We start from the raw sequence: 18,886 nt of genomic DNA on the forward strand, positions 1-18,886 counted from the left end.
TTGCTGACATCACATAGAAATGAATTATTAATTAATTAGTACATGTACATATTCTTCCCCCACATTTAATTAATCATTAAACAAAAACCAATGAAAGACCAAAGTACTTTACATATTGGATTGATTTATTATTTTTATAAAATGTAAAACATATTTGATGATCTATAAAATACTTACACCCTTTGCCAACTAAGAAATTTAGTTCAAATCTGTCCTCAACTACATTCAACTTGCATATAGAGGGTTTTTTTTTTTTTTTTTTTTTTTTTTAACAATGTACATGTGCAAATAGTACTAAAGTAAGGCTAGCACATACACTATGCAATCCAAAAGAACGAAGGCAGTTTTAAAGAGATTTTTTTTTTAATGAATAGAGCAGAAATAGAGCTGTAATAATTAATAACCAATCTCCTTCAATTAGTTAAGGCATTAGCAGTATGTATAACCCACTTAATTCCAGAATATTTGTTCTCACCAGCAGCTGTCAGGTAAACAATAAATAGTGTGGTTTAGTTTACAGTGAGCGATTGCGATACCCCTTATCAACCTTCTTTTTATTGTAGACCTAGACTCCCCTCCATCAGGGTTATTGATGTTAAACCCCTACAGTTTCTCATTACCTGGAACCTAGCAACCAGCAACGATTCTCTGTGTGGGAGTTAATTATTTATTTTTTACCTTTAACCATTTCTCTACCGGAAAGAGAAACTTTGGGAGGAGGAATCCTATGCATGGTGTTCCTGCACTGACTCGCATGCATTCCAACAGACCGTTTGGAGTCTCTTCATGGTATCCTACATAACAATCTACTGTAACAGCAGCCACCTGAAGTTGCAACAAGAGGCATTCCAGGGGCCATCTGTAACACATTTGTAAAGAAATGGGCTTTCTAAGGGAGAGTATTTTTGCAGAATGAATTTTTAAATCTACCAAATCTCCCCACCAATTTCCAGTTCTAACCTTCAAAATCAAGAAATTCAGCTAAAAAAGCATTACGCTCAGCAAACACTTTCTCGATCTTACACGGGAATGACAAATCCATGTTAACAGATTACAGATATCCCAAGAAAAAAAAAGTTCACATCAAAGTCATTAAAGAACAGCTTCCACAGTACTACCTACCCTCCTGCTGGTATTTGGCCCACCATGTTAACTGGAACTCACCAGACTTTTTCCACCCAGTCGATTCTGAGACAACACCTTTAAAAGGATAAAGTGATTCGAGTCTGCCACGAGTCATGTAGATCTCCTGGTTGATGGGTATCAGCAGTAGTATAAGGCCACAAAAATAACACCAATGTATCTGAACCCCTGGGCTGCCAGCCACCATATAGACTGTCAATAAATAATGTCTTCCTTCTTGACTTTTAATTCAAGAAAAACATGGTCACAGAATCCATGCTGCATGGATCATCCACTGAAGAGGCAAAAAAAAAAAATACAGAAAATCAATGTAGTCTCAGTTTTCAAATGTCAACCAGGCTTGGGATAGTGATTGCACATGATTAGCCAAGGTGGTTAATATTTATTGTAACCAAACCTCCACAAATAAAACCATGTGTCCACCAAATAATGGACTGTATACTTACAGAACATTTGTTGTGTTTTCTCAAAGTCATTATGGCTATTGGGAGCTGACCAACCATTAACTTGATCAGGGAATAACCGCTGTATTTCCAAACATACCTAATGATATTAAAACACAGTAGTCCTTTGCCCAAATAAAAGGGTTACCTCAACCAAAGAGGTATCTTCTTTATCAAGTAGTGCCAGGTACAGTACATTTAAAAATATATTTAAAAGTCATTTAAAAAGTGTAAAACAAACAAAAAAGGTAAAACAAATAAACTATTCTTCTGTCAATATGTATGATACAATTATGTGTTCTTGTGCAATGGCAGACAGTTCTTTTAGAAATTCTGTGTAGAGTACAGTTGCAAAAACAACATTCCTCGTCTGGGATGGAATATTTGGAAGGGGTGGTGCTTTCTCCCGTTTGTTGCTAGGGAGCAGTTGTGTCCGGTTTTCTCCGCCATCTTGAACCCACTGCCCGTTCTCTGCACCAAGGGGATCCTGAACCACATCTGCAAGAGTCAGAATGTTTTATTCTGAAAACAATCTATCATAAGTACTAAAAAGAAATAAACCTCCGTAGTAATAGGAGTCGTCGTTTTTATAATGTGCACTGTTTTTTCTGAACGTGAAGTAAAGCTAACCTTTGCTGTCAACTCTCGAGAGGAAGTACTGCTGGGCTTCTGTCACCAGGGCAGGGATGTCTTTCTTCGTAGCAACAACCTGCTCAATTTGGTTTTTTACAGCCGCAAGCACCTGGGGAATGCAAAGCAGAGTTTCTTTGTGTGTTCAAGCATGCTAGCTTCTTTACAACATTGACTTCTGGTTTCACAGACTCGGATTATAATTAATCTTGGAATACCATAGTCGTTATAGTAACATTAGATTGTCCAAGATTGGTGCTAATTGAGGTTCCGAACTTAATCCAATTCAGTGTTACTGCTTAAAAAAGTGTACTGCTGTATGTGGTTCTCAATGCTAAGATCCTGATGACTTTATGTACAAGCTTACTAATAGTATCGGTCAGTACCAAAACCATTCATCTGTTATTTTTTCATTCAGTAGAACCTGTCATACCTAGTAGAACTGGTTCTCGGGGTCCATTGCATATGTCAAAATACTGTATCCGAGTGGGAGTCGTTCTGCTGCAATGTAGTTGCTCTACTAACATCGGGGCATTATAAATTAACAATGTCAGGTACATCAGTGTGTCTAAAAACACCAACGTACTGCACGTATACTACACATTTTATTTTTAAAAGTTAAAATGATTGCAAAACAAAGCACTGTAACACAGTATTTGGAAATTTACAAAATAGCACTCCAAAAACAGTTCTTACCCTGCTTTGAGTGTATGGTATGCCAAGGTAATCGGACAGTTTTTTTTGTACTGTGCTGTTAACCCGAGACAGAAACAAGAAAGGACGCAAACAAACTGGCTTTGGAGGTTGATGAAAACATTTCATTTTAGCTTTTTATAGTTAAACTGGACAGTTACGTGAAGTAACAGCATGTACAAAGTGAAATCTGCAACATAATCCATTCTGTCCTACTAAGATCTGAAATTTACTGTTTTAGACCCATAATAAAAAGTGTATTGATCAGTTTCCATCAGTAGCATTCAGTTGGTAGCAGCATGTGTGAATGGCACATGCCAGAGGTCCACTGGTTAATAGAGGGTATCATATCTTACAGGATTGGGTAGGACAGGTTCTACTTTATCTTAAAATTAACTTAAAAAAAAAAAAAAAAAGAAGTGACAAGCCTCCTAGCTAGCATAGCAGACTAGGATATAGCATACAGCTGCAGCAAAATGACAGGCAATATATGGCCAAAATATCACATTAAACCACATAAATATGTATAACAGCCTGCAAAGTCTGGCTAGTTTTTTACAATTATTTTCATTCTTCAAGCCTCTAATTGCACAGACTACAGTGTAGACGAAACAGAGAGCCTTTAGCATGAGCCATTTACTGTGCTTTGTCTTAATGAAATATGAGCTCAGACTAGCAGCAATTATTGTGCTTTGCAGATGACCGGAAAGTTGTTTAACAAGCTTTAAACCTGTGAAAAACCTACACTAGATAAAACACACCCTACCTCTACTTAGGAATAAATCAACCAAATAAGCACCTACATCTTGCAGTACCGAGAGGTGGACGATGGAAAAAGCCTACATGCTGCATCACATTGACATTATGCTTTTCAACTATTTCAAATACCATATTCCTTTGAATTTAAGACACCCTTGGATTTAAGACGTTTCCCACCCTCAAGTTGAGGGGAAAAAAAAATCAGCAAATAAATATGCATTTACACAGATACCTCAATTATGCATATCTAGGCAGTTTTCGGCTGTCTGCCATCACACAGATCATTACAGTTATGTGCTGCTTCTCATTTTCAGTCGCGATTCCTTACACCTGTCTCCCAATTTGTGAACTGTGGTATTGCTTGGCATGTCAAAAAATACGGGAGTCTAATCACTATTTCAGATCTGTCCAAGCTGGTACTGTTTGATAGAAACGCTGAATATTTACAGTATATGTACTGTATTTACAGTATAATCGTAAATCTCAAAAAACTACTCACTTCTAAATCTTTTGTAGTCATTTTCGTATTACTTCAGTATAAATACATGTTAATTTGGATTCATATGTTGTTTTTTTCTGACTTTATGTGAACAAAAAGACACACATTTGCCCGTTTTCCCATTGGAAATAGTGATATTTTGAAATATCACTGTCCTGGTCACAAAAGCAAAGTTTGTGGGGAATAGCCATTTTCTATACTTTTGAGGCATAAGCAATTAGGAAATAACACTTACTACCCAGGAACAAAAATTGTGTTACATAGTGTATTTAGCAACATACTGGGGTCCATTTTAATAATAACAATAAAAAGAGAAAAACATTGTATTTCTTGAGGTTAATAAAAAGGTCTAAACACCAGTGAGATTCATAAAGATTTGGTTGTCTGACAGTCAAGTATTCCACTGGGGCAGTGCTTTTGCTTCAGGAATGAATGTGAAGCATCTGAAGGTCAACTATGGAACCCAACCATGAATGATTCTAGATTTTCACCTCAACACCAAAAAATATACTTTTCACTCATCAGTAAATGGTGGGTTTAAGTGCACCTAGAACACCTGCCTACAACCAACACCATCAACTAGGAGCTTGGATGCAGAGCCAGCGAGCCTTGCTAACCACAGTAAATGGTGCGACTGGCTCATCTCACAGCAGCAGTACCTGGTAGAGGGAGCGAACGCTGGGCTGAAAGACCATGTTGGTGTTGAGGAGGAAGGAGCGCAACAGTGGCTGTGGATAGGCGGCCAGCTGAGCTATGATCTCAGTGAGCAGCAGGTTGACATGAAAGGAGTTCTCCAGCATGTTCTCTAGCCGTGACAAGAGAACACTGACGAATGGCCCTGGAACACAAGAGTCAGTCAAGGGATGAAGAGGCAACACTGGACTCAGTCTGCTCCACTAACTTATTACTTTACTTACTGGGATTTTCACACAGTCACAGGGAGCCACCCTATTCTAATTAACTTACATGTATATAAAAATAAAATATGAAATAGAGACAAGTTTTGAAGTGCATTACAAGGCTGTAGTTTATTTGGAGAGTTTGTGTGTTAGAACATTTGTTTTCTAGTAGACTTTTGAGATTAAGATCAACTAAATTAAGATGTCAAAATGTTGCGCAGGACTGGGTCTGAACAGTGCTGTGGCTCGGCAGGGAGCAATTTTAACCAATGTGCCAGTAGAGTTTTACTGTACATAAAAAAAAAAAAAAAAAAACCACACACAGACCACAATGTTAAAAGGCTTTTCTTTCTGAACAGAAGTTAAACAAGGTAACATTTATATTAAAACAACATTTCACACTTGTCCATTAATTATGACATAACTTAGTATTATATATTAAAATAAATATACTGAACAAAAATATAAACGCAACAAGTGCTGGTCCCATGTTTCAAGAGCTGAAATAAAAGATCCCAGAAATTTTACATACACAAAAAAAAAAGCTTACTTCGCTCAAATTTTGTTTACAAATTTGTTTACAAATTTCTCCTTTGCCAAGATAATCCATCCACTTGACAGGTGTGGCATATCAAGAAGCTGATTAAACAGCATGATCATTATACAGGTGCAGTTGGCATGCCGACTGCAGGAATGTCCACCAGAGCTGTTGCCAGAGAATCGAATGTTCATTTCTCTATCATAAGTCATCTCCAACGTCGTTTTAGAGAATTTGGCAGTACGTCCAACCAGCCTCACAACCGCAGACCACGTGTAACCATGCCAGCCCAGGACCTCCACATCCGGCTGATGAAACTGTGGGTTTGCACAACCGAAGAATTGCTGCAAAAACTGTCAGAAACCGTCTCAGGGAAGCTCATCTGCGTGAGCGTCGTGCAGTCTTGACCTGACTGCAGTTCGGCGTCGTAACCGACATTTCAGTGGGCAAATGGTGGTGGTGGGGCATGGTATGGGCAGGCATAAGCTACAGATAACGATAACTCACCAGACATGTCACCCATTGAGCATGTTTGGGATGCTCTGGATCGACGTGTACGACAGCGTGTTCCAGTTCCTGCCAATATCCAGCAACTTCCACAGCCATTGAAGAGGAGTGGGACAACATTCCACAGGCCACAGTCAACAGCCTGATCAACTCTATGCGAAGGAGACGTGTCACGCTGCATGAGGCAAATGGTGGTCACACCAGATACCGACTGGTTTTCTGATCCACGCCCCTACCTTTTTTTTTTTTTTTTTTTTTTTAAGGTGTCTGTGACCAACAGATGCATATCTGTATTCCCAGTCATGTGAAATCCATAGATTAGGGCCTAATGAATTTATTTCAATTGACTGATTTCCTTACATGAACTGTATATTGTATTTGAAAAAAATACAGGGCTCTAATAATCATAAAATGCTGCATATTTTTATATTATTGAAAGCGTTTAGTCTCCTATTATCTGAAATTAGAAAAACAAACAAAACTCAAAAGATCTCTTAAAAACGCCCAAAAGTTTAGTTGTCATTTTGTAAAGTACATATAAAAGAAGAAGAATCCATTAAAATACTCCTGAACTAAAAGTACAGAAATCTCATATTGCAAATTTTGGTGAACCGTGTTTTTAAATGTGGAAGTTCCTAAATTCTCTTTCTGTGCCTGAAATAATAGAACACGCTTCTAGTGCTACTCTTTCACTGTGCTCAGGCAGGTCTTAGCATTGCGTAGGACAATGAACTTCATAAACTGTAAAAGGATCAATATGTAAGGGACAAACAACGATAAGTGTTGAATCTGTAAAAATAATTCACTGTTGGGTGCCGTTAGGCACCAGAAACTGGATTATTTTCTTACCGATTCAACACTGTGTTGTTTCTGCCACTTAGAACATGTATTCCTAATTGACACTTGTTTGAGATGTAATGTATGTCTAATTTGGTAATTGAATTTGTTTTTTGCTCTTTCGTTATGATTAGTTCAAACAGTTAAAATGTTTGTCTTATTATGGGAATGTTGTCATGAGTTTGTCCCAGTTTGAGTTTGAATTCCCACTTACACAACAAAAGTGTTGGTTGTAAAGATAGATGCAAGGATTATGTTTTAGATGTAAAACATGAAACTGGCATTAGAAAAAAAAAAAAGGAATGCGAACCAAAAACGGAGAGTAAAGTTATTGATCATTTTGCCGAACCTAAAACAGGATGAAGACCTAAATATAATTGCCAGCGATCGGTTTGCGAAGTATTCCAGTGGGGCACTGCACTACTTATTTTTAATAACATGAAATGATAAACTGAAATCTCAAGTCCTTTTCTAAGTGTTACGTTTGATCTGAGCAACACTAATTAATTGATTATTCTGAGAATGGTTTGGTTGAAGAATCAACTTTTCTGTGGATTCATAGCACAAAAACTGTGGTTCGTTAAATCAACAACATATCTGTTACACACACACCCTTCTCTTCAAAGCCATACAACCACCATACAAAGTTCAAGACATCAATTTTAATTTAACTTTGACACTGCAGGCCTTTAAAAGAGGTCTAAGTACAACAACACAACCACCACCACCACAACACCAGTTCCCAGTCTTGGATTTTCTGTACAGACACCAAAAACTATTCAAATCGCAAATATTGGGGTAATCTTTTTGCATCGTTACCTTACCTGTGAACGGTGCTCCATGAGTCCTGGTGCTGACAGAATACACAGCACGGCTTTTGGGCCCAAAGGGAGAAGGCAGCCTTTCTGGATCCAGCATGTCATCAGAAAACACACTGAAATCCACGTCATCCTCTTCCATGGGAGTGACGGGTGATACAAAGGCCCTCTCAGTATCCTCAGGACCTCCACATTTGGCCCCCAGACCCTTGAGGAGGTCATCATACTGGGAGAGGAGGTCATCCCCATCAATGCTTAGGATTCGAAGATTGGAGTTGTGGTCTGGCTCAGAGAGCTTGTGTTCATCATCCAGTTTTCCATTCCTCGAGACAGGATGCCCTTCCCTGCTCAGGCTGACAATCATCTTCTTTTGCTCCACCACCAGTTTGGGGTTTTGTGTGGTGGTCAGACCATTACTGAGGGACTGCGGTTGCTGCTCAGGGACCGTGGGAGCCGTTTTCACCGTCCCGTTTGCACCGCTACTGTTGTGCTCTACGGGATCCTGGACGTCCTTCTGAGCAATCAGATTGTACACCATGACATCATCCTGAAAGTCTGACTCTTCAATGTAAGATCCCTTGACGAACATTATGGCGTTCTTCCTCATTTCCTGGATGTGCCTGGGTGGCTCGACAGGTGTTGGCTCTTTGACACGAGGGTCTCCCTCAGAGAGATCTCCGTCGCCACCCGGGGACATGCCAGTATCATAGCTGTCATCCCACTCCAGCTCTAGCAGTTGGGTCTTCTCCCCTGTGGTCAGATCAGGGGAAACCCGGCTCCTGCAGGCTCTCCGAGAGGACTGTGCCTGCTTGCCCCCCTCCTCTGCTGGCCTGAGCTGGAGTCGCTCAGGAGGAGGGTTTTCCCCGTCATAAGGGGCAGACCAGACTCGACAGGCTTTGATGCAGCGTGTGATGTTGCTGCGGGCATCGTACAGGTAGTGCAAGTAGCTGGCATCCATGCCTTGATACCCCACAATGCAGCCGTATTCTTGGTTGTCAAGGACATTTTGTTCCTCCTTGGAACCTAAAAACAGGAAACATATTAAGAAGGATGGAAACATATTTCCGTAGATAATGTTATGAGGAAAAGGAACCTCCGATATTAAAAACTGAATATTTTAAACTGTTGCATTCTCTACCTTGTAAAATAGGATATGTTCACAAATGCAACTGTTCAGGGTGGCAAAAAGCATGCTTTTAACTCTTTAGCTACTTAAAACAAATTAAAAAAATTAATTACATTTAAAAATCCTTGATCTATGTTTTTCCCTCAGTCATGAAATTAAATGTTAATGTCCCATGAAGTTTTTTTTTTTTTTTTTTTTTTTTTTTACAGTATACACAACTATAAACTCAACAGAACAAAATACAGTCCCCTTAAACTGTTCATACGAGATGGAATAAAGAACAATATTTTTTACTTATAGACTGAAAAAGGCTCGACATGACAAACATTCTCACTTGTCAGAAGTTTGATAATTTCAGATCAAGTGAGCCCACTGAGATGCAATGAGAAATATTTTTAATAAAAACCTTTTAGGTTTTGGGGGATTTTTTTATAGTAATACATTACTTAACTGGTGGTAAAACAGGATTACAGCTACTTATGACAACATCAGAAATAGGGATGGCTCGGTATATTGGTTTTTAGGTACATTATGGTATTAATACTGTTGCTTTTATTATAAAGCACAATTATCGTAATTCAGTTAACACATTTTTTCAACTGAAAACACGCTTCTTCTAGATCAAGCAATGGTACTTTCAGCCTTAGCAAAGTGTCTCAGGAAGATCTTTTTGTGAACTGTTGCAGGCTGGCGAGTAGACAGAGGCACAGAGACAGACTGCAGTTCAAAAAAATGTATACTTTTATTATAAATTAACGCAAAATAAACGTGCACAAGGGCAAAACAAAGATGTGTAAACACAAATACCTAAACAAAGAAAACAAAACTTACAAAAATAAGATTTCCAGGCTGGGCAATGCCTTCACTGGATTCAAAATTTCAAAACCACAAACCTACTTCCTCAGCTCCCTCCTCCCAAATGAGAAGCAGAGGCCTCCTTTTATGTCAGGTGGCTGGGCGCTGATTGATCGTTAATTAACCTAATCAACCCCAGCCACCTGAACATAATAAACCCAGGCAGGTAGGGGGAATTAACCCCATCCCTGCCAATTTAAGAAGGGCAGAGCTTTGCTCTTCCACACACCTCCCATGTACAACGTACACCGGCCACAATCGGCCAACTCCCCCCTTCCCCTCACCACCCCCCCCCCCCCCCCCCCCCCCCAAGAGTCCAATTATGTCCCTTGGGTGGGCTGTTATGGTGGGTGGTGGTGGGCGGGGTTGATGTCAGAGCCCCCAAGCCTTCTTTGGTTGAGGGGGCCCCGGATCTCCAAGGTAGTACGGCGACGGCGGCCCGGCTCCCTCTAGTGGCGGAGGCGGCGACGGCAGCAGACCCTCAGCAACCCTAGAAAACAAAAAGGAGACAGCTCCTCCTCACCCCTCTCTGGCTCTCGGGAAGGCGGCTCACCCCTCTTTATTGGAGTGACCGGGGCATCTCCCATGTCTACCACCAGGTAATTAACCACCATGAGGGCAACCTCTGGGAAGGACGCTGGGTGGTGTTGTTCCTCCCACTGTTCCCACCTATCCCCATCTCGACGCCACAGCGTGTTGATAACTATGGGGAGATCGTGGACGAGGTCTGCCTCAGGGTGCATCAACCAGTCCCAGATCTCCTGGGACGGTGGTGAAGGTGGTGGTGCTGGAGGTAGTGGGGTGGCCCCTGATGCCCAGGGTGAACACTGCATCTCTTCCTGGGCCTAGTTGTAGGGGCATCCTACCCAGTTGTGGCCGTCCTCCTCACACCGGCCATACCAGTTTGCCGGTGGCACATCTGGGCAGGACCACCAACGACGGTCCTCCTTCCCGCACCAGGAACACCAGGGGAAGAGGCTGGCTGGGTCCTCCAGCGGTGGCTGCAGCAGCTTACATTTCTTCAGCTGTTGCTTGTCCTGCTTTTGTCGCAGTCTGCTCTTCTTTCCCATGTTTTTAAAAAAATAATAATAATCATCCCAAAAATTCCACCCCCCCAAAAATAAACTAAATACTGCTCTGAGCCTCTAGGTGGCGCTATCCCACTGCTGACACCAAATGTGACAGGCTGGCGAGTGGACAGAGGCCCAGAGACAGACCGCAGCTCAAAAAAATATATACTTTTATTATAAATTAATGCAAAATAAACATGCACAAGGACAAAATAAAGAAGTTTAAACACAAATACCTAAACAAAGAAAACAAAACTTACAAAAATAAGGTTTCCAGGCTGGGCAATACCTTCACTGGATTCAAAATTTCTAAACCACAAACCACCAAAAAACCACCAACCTACTTTCTCAGCTCCCTCCTCCCAAATGAGAAGCAGAGGCCTCCTTTTATGTCAGGTGGCTGGGCGCTGATTGATCGTTAATTAACCTAATCAACTAATCAACCCCAGCCACTTGAACATAATAAACCCAGGCAGGTAGGGGAAATTAACCTCATCCCTGCCAATTTAAAATGGGCAGAGCTTTGCTCTGCCACATGAACCGATACTGTATTTTGATAATGGTTTTGAAGAAAACTGTCAGACACAGAATACATGTTTCAATTGCTGCGTTCTGTTACCCAGAGCTTGCTGCACCAGCTGCTATCTTTCTGGCGTCACATGCAGCTTTTAGAGAAAACGCCTTTTGCAGCACAACACACATTTTCAACATGCTAGATTTACATTTGTATGGATTATCAACAGTCAGTTTAATGTAGTTAATTAACATTAACTTTATTTTAAAATTATACATCACTTATCACGGATTTAGTAAAATATGTTTGTTTAAATAATTGATTTATTTATTTAATATAGCGTTGACAAGGCTGTCCATGGCGTCATTGTATAATGATAAAATGTCGTTCGCCTCCGCTAACAAGGTGGCAGCGGTAACATTACAAAACTGGGCTATGCAGAATCTGCACAGAGTTCTGTGGCTGTTGAGTGACGTCTACAGCACACCTCCGCGATTCTGTGCGGAACTGCGCTGCAAGAACACGACCAATGTCTCAATTAAAATTAGCACAGACCCGCGACTGCAGCAGGATAGCCTACTTATTATCAACATAGTTTTGTTTAAAAATAAGTTATAACAGTATTCCAATTTTCTTAGGTAAGGGAAGATCTTTTCTTCCAAACTACATGTGTAATAATCATTGGAAGCTTATCGGACATGTGCAGGACTCTGCTGTGTAGGCTGAAAGCAGGAGGCATGGCACAATCTACATTTTTATACAGATTGCACAACGGCTTGGGCAACTGACTCCAGATACCAAGCATAAAATGTGCTGCACAGACCCTCTTTTATGGTTTGTGTTATGAGAATTGCACCAGCCTAATGGAGTCTATCAAGCAAAATACTGCAAGGGCACACTGGGTTGGTACCACTTTTGATCCATTAGTTCATAAGGCAGTAATTTCCTCCTCTTATTTTTCTTTCCTAGTGTTCTGAGGCAAGACACTTTTCTCTAATACAGAAAATGTACAAAATGGGTAAAGTAAGAATGAGCACAAATATCAGGATTATATCTATTGTATTTAATCTTACTGTGTGCGTATGTATGTATGATCAGCCAAAATCTCCAATTAAAAAATAAATAACAAATGGACACTGTTCTACAATGGTCTGTTTAATAAAATAAAAAGGTGCACATAACAGGGCCAGGAGCCCTATACATGAAAAGGGGGCGGAGCAAAGCCCTGCTATAAAGTGTTTTTGTATGTGGAGGATGAGCGATTTACATTGTATTTACTTTGTATTATGATTTAATTATTGTATTTGTGATGGCGTAGCCACGTGTTTTTGTATTTGTGTTGCAGCGTGGATGGAAAGCCCCCATCCACATTAATAAACTCATGCAGATAATGGCCGAGGGGTAAGAGAATAATTAATAAGCCTGCAGTTCTCCTGGCTCGAGGTGGATGTTTGAAAGGAGGAACGAGAGTGAGAGAGTGGATTAAAAACAAAAACTAAAATACAAATAGGAACAGTGACAGCAACTGCAACTGCCCAGCCTGACCTACTGTTTGTGTTTAGTGTTCGTGATTATTATGTTTAAACTTATTTTGCTCTGTGAGCATTGTTTTGTTAAAGCCTTCTTTTGTTCTGTTATTTAAATAAAAACAGCGCAAGCCGCATCTTTATACCCTGCAGTACTGTGTTGGTTTTCTCTTCCTGCATTCTGGCCTGACGTCACCACTTGGCTACCCTGTCACAGTGTAGACAACTAAACTCCAGCAGTCAGACTGTTTGTGCCAATTCCACCAACTAACATTTCAATATCTGTACCTTTTTTCAGTAATCTATTACTAGTGAATGCCTACCCTTACTGTTGAACTGGCACGAATAATTTCCCTGTGACTGGAGGATGCAGCTGGCCTGGTGTTTCTGGACTGCGCAGCTGAGCACAGGGGAGATGCAGCTGGGGGTCAGGGCAAGGATCTTGGCCGCAGACACAGAGTAGCAATCCCTCTCTCTCACCACCCTGCGCTGGCTCAGCATCATGTGATTACAGGGGATCAGGTACCTGGAACCACAAAGCTGCTTTAATTAGTCACGTGGCACTGCAAAGGAAGGGGGTGGGGACTGACCATTCACTGCATTCAATTTGTCATGAGAGCTCAGTGGAGGGAAAAAAAAAAAACAACAATGTCAAGCAATGAATTATTATTATTATTATTATTATTATTATTATTATTATTATTATTATTATTATTATTATTATTATTAGCAGACGCTTTTATCCAAATCAACTTACAAAATATAAAAATACAAAATTAACCATTGAAATGTTTCTTATAAGAAGGACAAATAAAATAGAAAAATAATATGTTCTATATGTTTTCTTATAAACTGGTAAAATCTTTGTAACGCAATCCTGCACAATCATGTGAATGGAAGCTACCTTTCAGAACTTTAGCTCAAAAGAAGGCTGCTTGTCTTTGAACACTGCACACCTAAGTATGGGTCTAGGAAAGATAACTGCAGTCTGAACCACAGCCAGCTATTACAGAAGAAGAAAAACAGCAGTACATCAATGTGCTCATTTTTTTTTCAGTGCAAGAAAACAAAAGGATTGTATTCTTCATCTGAAAAAGCATCGTTCTACAATGATACTTTGTGCAGAGAGTTAATAATGAAAGAAACAATGTTTTGCAAAAGTATGCTGTACCTCAAGATGAGCTGTAACATCACATCCTCACAGTGCAAACCAATCAGAGTCCTGAACAAGGAGAGAGACACGGTGCCAAGCTGTAAAAGAAGAACGGTCATTAAAACGCACAGTCTTGTAGTTATTGTATTTCAAGTTTCAGTTTTCGCAAGAGATTCCTGCTTTGGGATTAATGCATCTGCCCTTCATTCAACAGCAGATGTATTCTTGGGAAGGAAGAATTGGAATCTCGTGTTACTTCTGGGAAGAGAGTGAAGCTCTGGTGGAAATAAACTCTGGTAGAAAGGTGCAACCCTCAAGGATCATCCCTTTTGCTTTTACTATGGTAAATTATTGTAAGGGTTCTCCTGCTTGCTTTCCTGACCTGAAAGGGGGTGTTGATGCGGCTGACCAGGGTGTCCAGAATGTGGACATTCTCATGCTGGTGCAGCAGGATGAAGCTGAGGAAGGTCTGCAGGAGAGCCGGCTCGGAGACACTGCGCAGGAACAGCTCCAGGTACACTGTGGTGGTCATCACCTCCTCCAGTGTTAGCTGACAGAGAGACACACCACCAAGTTAAAATACATTCATGTAGACAAACATCTACAACAGAGCACCGTGTAACAATTTTTTTTTTTTTTTTTTCCTGGGTAGTAAGTGTTATTTCCTAATTGCTTATGCCTCAAAAGTATAGAAAACGGCTACTATTCCCCACAAACTTTGCTTTTGTGACCAGGACAGTGATATTTCAAAATATCACTATTTCCAATGAGAAATGCAATGTGTGTCTTTTTTTTCCGTTCACAATAGAGTAGTCACAAAAACAAGTACATATGCAATCCAAATTAACAAGCATCGTATTATACTAAAGTAAAATACATACTTGAGGTTTGACTCTCAAAGATACTAAAAGTGAGTAGTTTTCTTTTTCGAGTTTTCTTTACGATTATACTGTAAATTATCATTATTATTATTAATAGTATTGTTAGTAATTGATTTCTCCTTATTATATATATTATATTATATATATATATATATATATATATATATATATATATATATATATATATATATATATATATATATATATATATATATATATATATATATATATTGTAAACGATCCTCGCACTCACGGAGTTCGTTGCCCCTTTTAAAGTAGACCCAGGACACAGAAACGGAATTGCTTTAGCGCTGATGCGCACTTTTAATAAACATAAAACAAAACAGAAATAAACACCTAACTCCGTTCTGGAGCTCTCACTATACACCAGCCGATCCCTGACTCACACACAGGACGGCTAAGCCATTAACCTGACAAACACCAAAACACAAACGGGCTTCTCTCAACACTCTGTTCAATACGACTGGACACACACGCAGTCGGGCTCTTCACTCAGCACTTCACCTTCAATACCCTGCACCTGTCTCTAATTTATAATTACGATCAGGTGCCGAGGATTAACTAAATCATTAAAACAATTACAATTAAACCCCATAACACCCAAATGTGCATTCTCACAAGGTTTTTAGCAGGGAAGGATTTTAACCCCCTCCCTGGTACCTTACACATCCTCCCCATCAAGTGTGAAACACTGATCGGCCATACCAAGGCCACCCCCTCCCCTAAAACACAACCACCCACACTCAAGTCCCGAAATGTCCATTTCTGCCCTCTTCCACGGGCGGACTTGAGGGTGGGTCGAACCTTCCGGCACTTCCGGGAAGGGACCCTGAACCGGCGACAAGGGACCCCACCGGGATGACAGGGCCGACCGAAGTGACGACCGGGGAACAGGAGGATGCAGCAGTGGACAGAGATCTCCCACTGGGGACCGGCGCAGCGATGTCCGATCACCCAGGGGGAGCGAAGCAGCGAACAGGGGGAGCAACAGCGACGTCTGGGTGCTCGAGAAGAGCGGAGCAGGGAACCAGGGGAAGAGCTGTGGCCAATGTTGCAGACTCCTGGGCTCCAGGTCCAGCGCAGGAAGGTCTAGGAAGACCGGCAGGGTGTCCAGGAGCAAGGGGCAAGGGACCGCAACTGGCAGTGCCGGACTGGTTCGCTGGGGTGATTGAGGTGGGCACCTCACCTCCTCCTCTTTGTTCATCGCTTCTCCCTCTCTGGGCTCTGGGAGCGGCGGCTCCTCTTCTCTGGGCTCTGGGAGCGGCGGCTCCCCTTCTCTGGGCTCTGGGAGCGGCGGCTGGGCTTGTCTTGCCTGCTCCCATTTTTGGAGCAGCAGATCCAGCTCCGTCGGCTCTGGCTCTGGCTCTGGCAATCCAAGTTCCAATCTCCATCTCTTATTCTGCTCAATCTGAGCAGCCGTGTTTCTTTTGATCATAGCGATCAATTCCTTTAAGCTTTCCATTTTTACTGGGTCATAGGGCCGCCCACACACACTTCTGGTACCATATGTAAAACGATCCTCGCACTCACGGAGTTCGTTGCCCCTTTTAAAGTAGACCCAGGACACAAAAACGGAATTGCTTTAGCGCTGACGCGCACTTTTAATAAACATAAAACAAAACAGAAATAAACACCTAACTCCGTTCTGGAGCTCTCACTATACACCAGCCGATCCCTGACTCACACACAGGACGGCTAAGCCATTAACCTGACAAACACCAAAACACAAACGGCTTCTCTCAACACTCTGTTCAATACGACTGGACACACACGCAGTCGGGCTCTTCACTCAGCACTTCACCTTCAATACCCTGCACCTGTCTCTAATTTATAATTACGATCAGGTGCCGAGGATTAACTAAATCATTAAAACAATTACAATTAAACCCCATAACACCCAAATGTGCATTCTCACAAGGTTTTTAGCAGGGAAGGATTTTAACCCCCTCCCTGGTACCTTACTATATATATATATATATATATATATATATATATATATATATATATATATATATATATATATATATATATATATATATATATATATAGAGAGAGAGAGAGACACACACACACACGGGTGGAAAGTAACAAAGTAGAAATACTTTGTTACATTACTTAAGTATTTGTTTTCAGGATCTGTACTTTACTTAAGTACTTTATTTTTGGGTTACTTGTATTTTTACTCAAGTACATTTGTTTAGAAAATATTGTACTTTTAAATCCACTACATTTCCCACAATCATCTCGTTACTCGTTCTTTCAATACACTGACTCTTGAGCTGGTCAGGATTCTGATTGGGTAAAGCAGAGCCGCATGCGCAGTGTCTGCTTGCTTTGATGGTGACATAATGTTGATGCCCAACCAGAGACCATTTTGATTTTTAAAATAACCAATCAACAAACACAACATTTAGCTGCGGAGGATGTATTAGTAGTTTAGAAGAGTAGCAGGAATCTACAAGCAGTTTCAAAACAGGATTTTTAAACATTTGATCCTAGAATTGTGTTTTATTTATGCATACAGGTTGTGATTCAAATTTAAATTCCTGATTTGAGATTTAAATTAAGCATTTGAGCCCAAAGGAGCAGGCTTAATCTTGTGGTAATGCCCGCTTCGTGCAGTTACATGCCCGTGCAGAAGGCGAGAAGGCTCCTCAGGGCTCAAATGCTATTACAATATGGATATGTTAAACAAAATAAAAAAATTATGTTTTATCATGATTTTATGTTTACCTCAGTATTTATGTTTTATCATGATTTTATGACAAACTAGTTTTTCTTGCTCAGTTTACCTCAGTATTCCATGAGTAATGCGGTTTTCTCAAAAAGATCTGTGGTCTGTTCAGACTCTTTGGTTTAAACCAAGCGGTGGACCCTGTAGACTACTTCCAGTTGCAGCATGAATAACAGTTTAATACAGTACAGTATTTAATTAAAATATTCTACTTACATGCAGCTCTTCATAACCGGTTTTGTGAAGTGTTTGTTATCGATAACTTTTTTTTTTTTTTTTTTTTTTTTTTTTTTTTTTTTTTTTTTAATAGGATGAGTGCACGTTTGCACAGCCAGATAAATATCAGTATGTTAGGCTACTTTTTTTTGTTAATGTGTTATTGGTAATCCTGCTGCTGTGTTCATAGTTTATTCAAAAAGTGCTGTCAAAGAACAGGTATTGAATGTCAGTCTGCATCCATTTGTTTTACACCTTGTGAATAAAACCACAGAGAAGTTGCTTAGCCGCTGATTAACACTATTTTTGATTGACTAAAAAAAAAAAAAAAAAAAAAAAAAAACTTTATTTGCTATTCTAAATTTAAATAGATACAGTAAGGACAGCTAGGAAATAGACATTGACAGACTGCGTTCAGAGTGTGTGTACAATAAGAAAGGAGATTTTCTTCCACCAAGCAGGAAAAAGGCCAATAATATCATACTGGAGGTCTGCAGGACAAGTTTTTTTTTTTTTTTTTTTTTTTTTTTTTTTTTTTTTTCAGGCAAATTTCCATGAGTAGAATTTAAGGGTAGCTACTTTTTACTTCTGATACTTTATGCTTTCCATTACATGAGAGTAGATGTTAAAACTTCATGCTGATTTGAACTCGGCTTTTGCAAAAAGAAGCACCAACTAAGACGTAGCTTTACAGTAAACTAATGTGATCCATCTGCAGCTCCATCCATTTGTGTTTCTTTCCATCTGATGATGTAAATATCCTTCTGCCTGGTGTTGATGGCTGAAATGCAATGCTGGCTCCAGGGATCAGCTTATTTTGCCTCCCCAGTGCATCAGCACATAGAACGGCTGCGATGCTGGCTCCGGGAATCAACCCAGTGCTGGTCTCCCCAGCGCATCAGCATGACAACTGTCTGGATTGAGCTAAGTAGGGTACATCTCTGAGGTGTTCAAGTGGGCACCTTCCATCTTCGGTGTTTCGTCAACAAGCCCACGACACCTCAAGAGGGCTCAACAGTGATTC

At 40.4% G+C, this 18,886-nt stretch overlaps 1 protein-coding gene across 4 annotated transcripts in view; it reads right to left on the bottom strand.

Moving 5' to 3' along the window:
- Positions 1-1,463: 1,463 nt before the first annotated feature.
- The window catches only part of LOC121296738 (protein FAM160A1-like), a 53,569-nt gene continuing 36,146 nt past the window's right edge, over positions 1,464-18,886 (bottom strand). For all 4 annotated transcript variants that reach the window (XM_041222534.1, XM_041222541.1, XM_041222533.1 and 1 more), the window contains 7 exons: positions 14,393-14,560; positions 14,029-14,108; positions 13,181-13,383; positions 7,773-8,789; positions 4,827-5,005; positions 2,217-2,328; positions 1,464-2,084 (listed from right to left, as the gene is read on the bottom strand). In XM_041222534.1, coding sequence (XP_041078468.1) covers positions 1,849-2,084; positions 2,217-2,328; positions 4,827-5,005; positions 7,773-8,789; positions 13,181-13,383; positions 14,029-14,108; positions 14,393-14,560 — 1,995 coding nt within the window. In that variant the 3' untranslated portion in view covers positions 1,464-1,848. The remainder of the gene's footprint in view (positions 2,085-2,216; positions 2,329-4,826; positions 5,006-7,772; positions 8,790-13,180; positions 13,384-14,028; positions 14,109-14,392; positions 14,561-18,886) is intronic.

This window comes from Polyodon spathula, chromosome 2 (genome assembly GCF_017654505.1).
Source record: "Polyodon spathula isolate WHYD16114869_AA chromosome 2, ASM1765450v1, whole genome shotgun sequence".
In the NCBI taxonomy this organism is placed as follows: Eukaryota; Metazoa; Chordata; class Actinopteri; order Acipenseriformes; family Polyodontidae; genus Polyodon; species Polyodon spathula.